At 35.1% G+C, this 12,284-nt stretch overlaps 1 protein-coding gene and 1 long non-coding RNA gene across 2 annotated transcripts in view; one reads left to right on the top strand and one right to left on the bottom strand.

Moving 5' to 3' along the window:
• Positions 1 to 12,284, bottom strand: part of LOC102594861 (chlorophyll(ide) b reductase NOL, chloroplastic) — a 29,922-nt gene that overhangs the window by 9,725 nt on the left and 7,913 nt on the right. Inside the window, exons 3-9 of the mRNA XM_006346631.2 lie at positions 9,699 to 9,760; positions 8,783 to 8,869; positions 4,673 to 4,740; positions 4,550 to 4,598; positions 4,393 to 4,478; positions 2,439 to 2,496; positions 425 to 475 (exon numbers count right to left, since the gene is read on the bottom strand). Coding sequence (XP_006346693.1) covers positions 425 to 475; positions 2,439 to 2,496; positions 4,393 to 4,478; positions 4,550 to 4,598; positions 4,673 to 4,740; positions 8,783 to 8,869; positions 9,699 to 9,760 — 461 coding nt within the window. The remainder of the gene's footprint in view (positions 1 to 424; positions 476 to 2,438; positions 2,497 to 4,392; positions 4,479 to 4,549; positions 4,599 to 4,672; positions 4,741 to 8,782; positions 8,870 to 9,698; positions 9,761 to 12,284) is intronic.
• LOC107060448 (uncharacterized) lies at positions 4,877 to 5,578 on the top strand. The gene is made up of 2 exons (XR_001473378.1): positions 4,877 to 5,016; positions 5,428 to 5,578. It is a non-coding gene; the product is annotated as an uncharacterized lncRNA (long non-coding RNA).

A 12,284-nucleotide genomic window follows, 5' to 3' on the forward strand; every position in this document is an offset into this window, starting at 1 on the left:
TTCAAAAGTCTTTATGGTTTGAAGCAGTGTTAACCTAGGTTTACCTGATTAATAGGGATGCTTTCCATGGTAGTGAAAGGGACCTGTACAAGTGTGTTCATAAATCATGAACTAGTCATGATTATTGTATTTAAAAGTAGATTCATAACATGTAAGATGGAATATTTTTCTGGATTTTCTATCTCAAATGTGACAACCTAAGGGATGATTTATCTTCATCATTATTAGGAATTTAAAATGCATACCAGAATCAAATCACACAAAAAGAACGTGTTCAATATTCAGCAAAAGAAATGTAAATTACACCCATTTCAGAATAACAGGGTAACAAAGTAATCATAACTAATTCAAATAAAAAAGACAAGCAATCTTCTCAATAATCCCAGACACTATAAGATCACAAGATAAATTAAGCAGGGCATACCGACAGATTATGCACTAAAACATTTTTAACATCTTGCATTTCCAATTCTGCCTGCAGAGAAATCAAGAAAATCTATGCTGTAATAATTCATCAAGAAATTAAGACACATTTTAGGAGAATGAAGGCTATCTCAGCATGCAACTCTTCCAATTGCAGATTTAACGCTTCGTGAAATGTGGACAAAATTCTTATATAACAAAAGTTGTATCTTATGATTTCAAGATTAATGGAATCCCACTTCTCTATAGAAGTGCAGCTGTAAAGGAAAATAATATTAAGATGTTATATGTGTCTGTTCTAGTCCGTGATTTTTGTTGTCCTTAACTAGTCATGAGTTATCGATATCCTTCCAATCATTCAACATTAGGGTGCCATGTCCAAGCATGTAATGAAAACTTTCAGATTACAGGAAAACTTGATCATCCTGGGACTTCAGAATTAGCAAAATCAATGTCTCTTAATATCAAACAAACATTGAATGATTCCAGTGTTCGACAACCAACAACATACCCAGGGTAATCCCACAAGTGGGGTTTACGAAGGGTAGGAAGTACGCAGACCTTACCCCTACCTTTGTGGGGTAGAGAGGTTGTTTCTGATAGCCCTCGGCACAACAACGCATGGTGTTCAACAACCAACAGGGGGAAAAGTTGGAGGGAGTACGTTGAATTGTGTGCCTCGTGTAAATGACTCAGCATAGAGTTCGACAAACACCAGGGGAGAAGGGGGAGGGAGTATGTTTTAATTGTTAGACCATCTCCAACCCACCTCTATTTTACTCTCTATTCTCTATTTTTAAAGAGTAAAATAGAGAATGGGTTCTCCAACCCCTCTTTAATTCACTCTCTATCATCCATTTATAGAGAGGTGAATAGTAGTTCTCCAAATTTATTCACACTTTCTATTTCACTTTTTCATTATTTTATTATTATTTTGTAATTAACATATTATTTTTTATATTAGGTCATTAATTAAATATCTAATATTCGTAATTCTTTTTAAATGTAATATAATATTTTTAAAAATATATTATTTAATGTATACTACTTTCATCCCAAATTAATAATACTTCAATTTGTTTTTAATTTTCATCACTTTAATATAATTTGATTCTATTATTAATTTTCACTATAAAGAATGCACAAAATTAAAATGAAAATTTTAATTTAAAAATACAATACATAACATAATAATTTAAATACAAGATAACAATACAATACATAACATAATAATTTTATCACAACAATAATTTAGTAATCGAGTAGGTCATTTCCAGATTTAACAAGAAATTAAGGACAAAAGTGCTCATTTTGAACTCCGTAATGCATTAATAGATTATTTATGGGAGAAACGTAATAATCTTGAAAGTTGAGTATTTATGTAATGTTTTCATAATTGTATTTCATTAATGATTTCACTTTTATTTGAATTGTCCATTAATTTGTATATTATATAATATTTGCTTGCAATTTATGTTATTTAGAAGTTTAGATTAAATTATAATTTTATATTAAATAAAGAATTTGAAAAAATAAAATTTTATATCACATGAAAATTATATAAAGTGATTATTTGGACAAAAGAAAGGAAGGATTTATATTATGAAATAAGAAAATAAGAATGAAATAGAAATAATAATATAATATGGAGGAGAGAGAAGAAGATTCTTTTTAGATAGTATAATAGAGAATTGGGTTGGAGTTGGTTGTCTGAAAAAAATAGAGAACTCTATATTTGGAGAGTAAAATAGAGAATAGGGTTGGAGATGCGAGAGGAGAAATTTCTTTATTTTAGTTCTGTAACACGTCCTCTTATGAACGGGCCAAATTTTATTTTATTTTTTGCCCAAGCACGTGGATATATTTTGCTGGTAGGTAATGGTGAGACTCGAATTCATGATGTCTGTCTATTCCAAAACAAAATTGAATTGTGTGAGCTGCCTAATAAAAGCACAAACCATTAGAGAGGAAACATTTTTATTTATATATTTTAGGTCTGCAACCAGAGTACATGCCTGCAATGATTTTGTTAAGTGCACCACACTGCGCTTAGTTGCTCCGTATGCTGCAAACCTGAAGATAGAAAAGGAAACAAGACACATCACTGAGAAAGACTGCGAGAGGGGCAGCAAGTGAGACTAGGTGGCATTAAGCTCACTAGTAACCTCCTGTATGAACTTGATAGAAATGCACTCCCCAAAATTTAAAAATCTACAAGAGATTTCAAACTCAGAAGGATCAAATCTGAAACAAACAGAAGGGGCACATTTGAAAAGGAAAAACGGAAAACTGGAGCAACCAAAACAGAGAACAAATGAAGAAACGATTAGGGGAATGTCGATAATAGTTTAATACTCTAGCATGACACACTACCAATTTAGTTTCAAAGTGTGTTCCTTGATATGTTAATGACACAACATCATGTACTAAACAAAGATGCAGGATAGACTAGGATTCTCTAGATGATATCACCTTGCTGTTAGATACTGCTGTAATATACTGGTAAACATTATAGCCACCAGTAATCATTTGCAGTCACAACGTTTTACAATTGGTCAGAGGATGTTTGTGTAGCAGTACGAGGATGATCATGGAATTGGAGCAGCTAAGATACTTTGAGCAGCAGGATACAAAAGTCTAAGTTTGCTCGAGCAAACAACCAAATGCGTGCAACTAGAAAAGAATATTAAATTGCATAGATGATTATCGTTTTATCTTTCTTGTCTTATAGCCAAAGATGGAACTGAAACAAACTTGAAGTTTTATCTCCCATGAATTTAACAGTTTAACTTAGTGATGCTAGGGTGAGGGAGCTGAAAACATGAAACATACGCTTTTATTTTTTTTCCCAATTTCCATTGCACTCTCACCCAATTTCTGAAGTGAAACAAAAATATAACTTATGATTCCAATTTCTTCTGCAGTCCCTTTCTAGAAACTCCGTTAGTAGTCTTGCCTTTCTCTGTTTCTCTCTTCCCTACAGATCATGAAAATAAAGCTGCTAAAAAATTCTAATGAGATGCACAGAAGCAGTCAAATTCCTAGCAAATCATAACACTATGGGTGTCAGAGGAGACGGGACAGCCCGGTCCCGGGTACTGTAAGGGGGATAGGGGACGAGGCAGGTTGGACGGTTGGTCCTTCCCGTCCAATTTGTTTTTTTTTTAAGAAAAGGTAACCGTTGGGAGTCATTGCCCAACAGCTACATTGACCCAAAAACCACTATTTCTGCTCTCCCCTCTCCCAAAACAGCCCCTCCCCTTCCCCCTCGCCCAAACTTATTTAAACTCCCATGTTTATTAAATTACATCTTGACCCTATTTCTAAACTATAAATACCTCTCCATTCTTCTTCATTTTCCGACAATTCTCTCATTCTTTCTCTCCAAATTTGCTAATTATTTAAGTGCTGTCAAGTTCTTTTTGTGAATTGTTTAATTATTTGGAGCAACTTTCAAGCTTCAACATTTAGTTACGGCTTATGGTTCAATTTTACCAACCACATCTAATGGTTCTGAGAAATACTATTCTTATACAGATTTTCCAGAACTTTCTTATCAACTGATTTATAACCTGCATTATGGTTGAACTTAATGAGTTTAAGGTCCAGTTATTAACTGACAAACTTGATGTTTCCACCAAGAGGTTGGTAAAGTTAACAAAGAACTCCTGCAGTTCGAGAGGAAATTCTTTTATTTTTTTATAAGGAAATTGCCAGTGCTACAGCGGACTGTTTTAAGTTCGAGAGGAAATTCTTAGTTGATGATGAACCACTGTCAACAGGAAGCAATTTGCGCATCACCTGAGATATCTATGTGACATTTCAAGATAATAGAGCAAAATGAGATACTTTTCTTGATAAGTTATTCACTTCTCAAATCTCCCTCATGAAAATGTTCTTGCACTTGGCCCCACCTCTTCTAATACAATATGCAGAAGTTGAGTGCCACTGATAAAGGACTAAAGATACCTGGGGGTTGGTCTTCCATCTGAGCCAGCCCCATCAATATTAAAAATATGACCTCCTCGAGGCTGATTCTGCATCAAGTTTATAGCCTACAATAACAAATGTTAGCAAACAGAGGCTAACCAACAAAGAGGAATGAACAACCTAGCAATGCTTTTACCTCACGACAACATATCATCAAACCAAGAGTATTTGTAGTGACAACTTGACTGCACACAAATCGAATTCATGAAAAACATCAATAAACAAAGACAGGACCCAAGTCAAATGCAAAAGAGCTCACATTAAATCTTCATCAGAAGCTTCTGCCAGGGGTTTGAAGCTATACGCATTCGATCCTGCATTATTGATCTGCTTCATTCTCAAGAATTTGTGAGAAACCAACAAAAATTAGAATATCAACATTTCAACATTATAGTTTCTCAATGACTGAAACAAAAATACAAGAATTACCACCTTGCGGTGGAGTGATAAAACAACACTTATATCACAACCTGCATTTGGTGGACATTGTGGAAGGAAAGGAATGAAAGATCACATGATGGGAAACTTAACAACACTCAAAAAATCAAGATGAATAGCTTGAGCTTGCTGTATTTTTGGTGTAAACAGGATTTGGTGGGGGAGGTAGATAGCTTAGTGGATAACCCATGAAGTGTTACAAAGAAGAGGTATACAGATTTGCTCAAGGTGTTACATGTGTGGGGAAGAGGCAGAAGTTAACAGTCACCTTTTCTTACACTTTTCTTACACTGCAGAACAGCTGTAAATCTGTGGGACATGTTCTTATGTATACTTGGAGTTAACTGGGTAATGCCCAAGACTACTTTAGACTTGCTGAGACAGTGGGAAGGAGTGGGCAGAAGAAGAAGATCCAAAGAAGACTGGTGGAAGTGCATCCCAGCCTGCATTTGGTGGACATTGTGGAAGGAAAGGAATGAAAGATCACATGATGGGAAACTTAACAACACTCAAAAAATCAAGATGAATAGCTTGAGCTTGCTGTATTTTTGGTGTAAACAGGATTTGGTGGGGGAGGTAGATAGCTTAGTGGATTTTAGAGCTCAATTGTAAAGTTTTTGCCCAGTTTCGGCTTTTGAAACTACCCCCTGTGGGGTTGTAAATCCCACCTCATCATGCTCTGCTGATGAGTTTTGACGTGAATATAAAGTTACCTTTATCAAAAAAACAACTTTAAAATACATGCACAAAGTTTTCCCATCTCAATTTTGCCAGATAATTGATGTGTTAGACTATCCAGATGGAAATCATTTGAACTATCAACATGCTAATATTTGGAGTTAATAGCTTAAATGATCACCCAACTTACGGAAATAACTTACCAAATTCACTTTCCCTTTTTTTTACATTCAGAAAAAAACAAACACCCATTTGGCATGCCATGTCATAATATAACCCCATTTTAAAAAATAAAGCCATAAACAGCCTCTCTACCTCCAACCTCCAACCTCCGGGAGGTAGTGGTAAGGTCTGCGTACATTCTACCCTCTCCAGACCTCACTTGTGAAATTTCACTGGGTATGTTGTTGTTATTTTAAAAATAAAGTCTATTTAACACATGTAACTTATACACATTTAACCCACCCGATAAGAAAATGAGTAACTTAAATGACATGAGAATGATCTAAACCCAGAACATCACTCAACACCCACAAACTTGGGCTCAAGTAACTTCACCTAAATACACAAAGTAACTACTACAGATTCAACACAAAGTATAATATGTCAAAGTTAAATATTATGGACCTTTATAATTATAGGCACTAATTGATAAGTAGTAATTAAAATGGTAACAAACATGTTACAATAAGTTACATATTACACTGATAACATAATGTTAAAAAATCAGAATGTTGTGTGTACATAACTTCAATGCAGAAAATATAAGACAACATACTCCCTTGCTTCTACTTAACCATTCTCTTTTGTTCCAAACCCTCATCTCCATTCCTTTAGCCTTCAGTCTATTCTCCTAAATCTTCCCTACTCTTCAAAAAACAACACAAAATTGATGGACATGTATGATAGAGAAAGGCAGGATTTCATGAACATGGAATCCTTCTCCTAAATTTTCTTCATTCGTCCAGCACCAATAAAAGACAAAGCCATTAGGATTTTTGGCAAAGAACTAGATGGTGCTCATGACTCCACCACTACAAAGGGACCCTGTTATAAAGAAAATTTAACACGTCTGTCAAATTCTCTTTGCATGTGTACAGTAATGTGGAATGATTTAGTTGAGTGAAATTTACTTGAACTCAAGTTTATGGGTGTTGATTGATGTTCTGGGTTTAGAAGATCATTTTCATGTCATTTAAGCAAACCCATTTGTTAGGGTCAGGTTTTAATGATGATTTAATGTATGCAGGAATATTATGGAAAGTCTAAGCTATTAATTACTCAAGATTTCCAAGGCCTTAATCAAAGGCAGATCTTGGATGACTTCCAAGGAAAGAGCCAAGACTCGCGGAGAACACATGGAAGCAGTATCAAGTACTAATCAAGACCCAGTGAAATTATAGAAGCAGTACCAAAAGGGATATTTGGAAGATTAGTAAAAATAATACAACAGCAGTCTCTTGGAATGAGTTGTCCCTTATTCTTGGAAAGGAAATCAATTTCCCTTTCCAAGGATCAAATCCTTAGGGTTGCCCTCTCTGCTAAGGAACCAACAGTCCTCATCAAAGTCTTATATTTAATCAATCATTGAAGACCAAAGACTAACATACATTTGTCTAAAGACTCCTCAAAGTCCTTTGTTCTACACTTCTACTCTTAACAAGCATTGTAATTCTTGAATGGTTTACTGTGTAATCAAAACAGAGAAGAGAGGAAAAATATAGTTGGTGAGGCATTGTATCAAGAGAGAAAAAGATCAAGTGTAGACGTAGGAACTACACCTTGAGGTGACTTGTACTCATCAACTATTCAAAGTACTTGCATAGAAAATTCCTTGCAACCCAAGGGGACTGGACTAAAATCCACATTGGATCCCAACCGGTATAAAAATACCCGGTGTCATTTACTTATTGTTTTATAACTTGCGTCATCATTTGATTGCACAGTCGTTACAGTTGAAGCTTTATTTCAAGAGGGAACCTATCAGACAAGGCCTCCCTACTTCAATGGGAAGCACTTCTCACACTAGAAGGTCAGAATGGAAACCTACATCAAGTCATATGATGTAATGGTCTGGAGGGTGATCAAATTGGGAGACATTCCCATACCTACAACTAAGAATGATGATAAGGAATCTGGAAGCAAGGAAAAAACAACAGAAATTGAAGGAGCAATTGATCTATCAAAATTGGCCGACAAAACTCATGCACAACTGGAAGTTATTCAGGTAAACTCTTAAGAAAAATTTACTATATAATGCAATCAGTGGTGAAGAATATGAAAAGATCTCAAGTGGTGAAACTGCTAAAGAAATATGGGATAAGCTAGAAGTAACCTATGAAGGAAATGGCAAGTCAAGCAGACTATAGTCAGCCTTCTAGTTTATGAGTATTATTCCAAATAAATGAAGGAGAGACTATTGAGGGAATGTTCTCCCGGCTGAGTAAATTCATTGGGGAACTAAAAGCCTCTGGAAAACCTATCCTACTTGTTAAATTAGGTCTTGGGCCTAACTCTCACCCCAAAAGCTATCTCAAAGGGAGGAGGAGGATTGCCCAAGCCTTATAAGGAGTAAACCCATCTCATTAACCATGTGAAACTTTTGTCATTCTTTAACACCCCACCTCATGCCCAGTGCTTAACATCTGGTGCGTGGGCAACTTTTAATTTTGGGGGCTCAACAGGGTTAGATGGGTCCGCTCTGATACCAAGTTAAACTAGGTCTTGGGCCCTAACTCACACCCCAAAAGCTAGCTCAAACGGAGGAGGATTACCCAAACCTTATCAAGAGTACACCCGTCTCATTAAGCACCAATGTGAAACTTTTGTCATTCTTTAACACTACTATCGATCACATAAGGAAGGTACTCAGAAGCCTACCTCCTCAATGACATGCCAAAGATGTTGCTCTGGAAAGCATTAACCTCAAACAACACCCCTTATGATGATCTAAGAGGAGATTTGATAATTGAATGACTTTGTTGTCCCAAAATACAAAGTGACTTTGGTAGGTCATATCCATAAGTTGGGTGAGGAATTAACTCTAATATTTATCATGGCTTTGCAGCAGTTCAAACAACTAAATTTATGGATTAAGTACCAACACCAATTCTTGAACAAACTGTGAAATGAAAGGATAAAAAGAAAACATTTACAATCAAATAAGAAAGGGAATTGGACTTCTGATACAAAGAACATTGAGAGTGTTCGTGGCCTTATCATCTTAAGCAAATTGAGGGTCCAGATTAAATACCCATATGTCGATGTATTTAAGCTTTTCCTTCGCAAAGGAAACTAAGTTCTTCACGTCATCTCCCTCTCTAACATCACACTTGGTGCCCTGCATAGGGATCTGAATCAAGCATGTGAAGACTAAAATAATACTTAAGCTAATCATGTAAAAGAAAGGCCATAACACCTGAAAGGACCAGTAAGTATATTTACAGACCTTTCGTTTACTTTAAAGACATATTAACATATAATTCTAAACTACATATTAGACAAAATATGGCACATCTTCAGCTTACCGAGGACATGACCTTAGATAGGAGGGTATGGAGGTCATGGATAGAAGGTAAGTAGGTATAGTTGGGAGTTGTCTTATTACTAGCCCATTCATATATTTTTCTGGGTGGAAGTGTAGAGCTCCGTGCCGGTCGTAGTATTAGCATATTCATAAAGTCTTCGGTTTTTGGTATCCGAGATTATTTGTGGTTTACTGTGTTTAGTAACCGCAGCTTGTTATTATTACGGCTCCTTGCATATATGCTCCGCACTGCTTTGCTATTAACTGTCATTTTTTTTTATAATTAGTGTTTTATTTGCTTGAGCCAAAGGTCTTACAGAAACAGTCTCTCTACCTCGGAGAGTTAGTGGTAAGGCCTGCATACATTCTACCCTCCCAGACCCCACTTTGTGGGATTTCACTGAGTTTGTTGTTATTGTTGTTTACTTTACAACCTTCCTTTCAACAGAACATGATTCAGGAAATCAAAAGTTCAAGTCAATTGGTAGGCATGAAGCCCAAAGGTATGTTAGTCATTAGCGAAATAAAGTACTCATCAATCATCATAGAACCAACAGATTGAAGACGAAACTAGTGATGAGTACACAGAAAGAATCAAAGAATGACTAAAGGTCTATAAGAAATGAAGTGAACATGGAGGTACCCACACATGCTGCTTCCCTGTTTCAACTCTTAACCTGTCGAGAGCAGATACAATTCTTTCATCTGTCAAAAAAAAAAATGGTCAACACTAAAGATATAATTACACTTAATTCTAAACTACATATTCCGTAGAAACTTGTTTCTTTTCCATTCAAGGGTAGGGAGATGAAGAGCTAACATAAAGATAGTGTGAGCTTTAAAGCAGTAAAATAAAAAAGAGAATGAGAACACATCCCCATGATTTACAAGATAACGAATGGAAAAGAGAAAATATCACTGTATCAAGGTACCATGCAAAATCATCAGTCTTATGTTATTGCAATTATGGTAAGTTCAGGACTCGGATAAGATTCATCAAGGTACTGGAGCAGCAATTATTGATATATGACTCCATAGAGATCAAACTGGATCATGAATATGCCATCCCTCCCAATCTTCAATATCAAACTTCAGCAGATTCTCCTCCTTCCTTTGTTTTCTAACTTCAGCAAGCTCTGTTCCTTTCAACCCATATTATCTCCAATTAAGTAGCCAGATTCCCATTTGCTCTATTCTAATAAAATTGCATCCATTGCTTTTCACTATTTCCTTAATTTGCATGTGGCACTTAAAGTCTCTAGAGATCACTGACCCAATGCCTGCAACTTTTTTTTTCTTCCCACAAGCTGTAGCTTCTTAGTGTAACATTCCAAAAGTGACCATTGTCATCCTTAGCAGAAGTGGATAAAAATATGGGATTAAACATTCATATTTAGCTACTCAAAAGTAAAATTTCTCCAACTACTCTGTTTACCCCTTACGCTAGCGTGCAGGTACAAATTCACTAAGGCCATATACACATGTTGGTTTCCGATCTTCTTCTTCTATTTGATGGGAAGGAAAACTACAACAAGCTGATTCCAATAATAACCATAGAGCAGTGCAAACAGTCAACAAAATGATCCCAACATCCAAGTTATACTGACTACTGAGCCTTTTACAATTTCATTTTCTTTCTTATAGTATTGTGGCAACCAAAAGGAACTAACTATAAAGTAGTTAGTGTTCATCTGTTCCCATCATATCTCTTGCTTTGTGAATATGGAGAACAATGAAATATCTTTCATTGCATAGTACACTCGAGTTGGATCACTGTAGCAATTGGCCATCACACGCCTACATCATATGATTTCCTTGATTTTTTTACAATACGGTGGTGTATGAATCAGTTTAATGTGCCTTGACTATTCCACTGAGTACTTGCTACCTCCAATCAGTATAGCTATTCGGTAATTCTGTCCATCAAGGCTTATGCAGATGGGAAGTAATTACCTTTACCTCCTTTTCATTTTATGTTTCTTAATTTGACTAGGCACAAAGTTCAGAAAAATAAGGGAGACTTTTAAATTTTGTGGTCTTAAACTAAACATGTATATTGTACCAAAATGCTCTTTGAATCTTGTGGTAGGGATGTTATAATTAAAGAGAGTACTAAACATAGAATGTGGCTTCTCTAAAAAAAAAACTAAAACAAAAAGTAGGATGCATAATAAAAAATTGAGAAAAAAGGATACAGATACATAAGGAGCAATGTTTTTGTCTCTGTTGGATTTAAACCCTATTCTCTGAGGTTTCTATCTGCCTCATTGACCATTAGGTCATACTCTTGAGTGCAAAATGATTTCCTTGATTATGATGGCGCCATTAGAGGCCATTGTAGGTTGAACAATGATCTACCAGATTATGGAGATATATGAGTATTTAATTGAGTAATACATTGACGATCAATCTATACTAATACAGAAATGGAAACCTCAAAAAAAATGTAAAGAGATCGAAACATCCCTCTAAAGTTGACGGACTTTATACCCCTTCAAAAATCAAATTATCCAACAATATTAATGTAAAAAGGAAAAAGACCAAGAGATTTCTGTAGGAATTCTAAAGGTTACATGGAAATTCTCAAAAGGACAAATAATGATGCATGTATCTAAAATCTACATCTATTATACTTCTCAAATATCTCAAGCATAAATAATGTTTTCTGATGAACTACATTATATTTCTTTATGAAACAATAATTTTAAAAAGAATACCTCAAACATTAGGAATAGACAAGTTCCTTAAACTCAAACTTAAAGAAAAATCATTCTCCGCGTCTAAAACGTGAATTCAGATTAAATTGACTAGTATTTCGAGAATAATATAATTTTGAGTATAAGTGAGGTTTTTCCCCAAATAGGGATTAAATAGACAATTATAAATTTGAGAGGACATATTGTAACACGATTATTTCGGTAAAAATCTAAAAAAAGGAATTCACACAAGCCATTTTAAGAAGGTGGTAGATATTGTTCCATCTTCCTATAACTGTGAACATTTAAGCTTGAATTTTGAAGTTGTTTATGTTAGAATAGAATAGGTATACACAATCCTACACAAAATAGGAATAGTTTATAGTGTCTATAAATAGGGTTCTCTATGTAATAATTAGAACACAATTCAATAATATTCTTTTCATATATTTTTCACATGGTTCATAGCAATTGTGAGAGAAAAAAAAAAATATCGCTGCAAAATCAGCTATCTGTGCAGTTTTTTCCGGTAA

This window comes from Solanum tuberosum, unplaced genomic scaffold (assembly GCF_000226075.1).
Source record: "Solanum tuberosum cultivar DM 1-3 516 R44 unplaced genomic scaffold, SolTub_3.0 scf00081, whole genome shotgun sequence".
NCBI classification, from domain to species: Eukaryota; Viridiplantae; Streptophyta; class Magnoliopsida; order Solanales; family Solanaceae; genus Solanum; species Solanum tuberosum.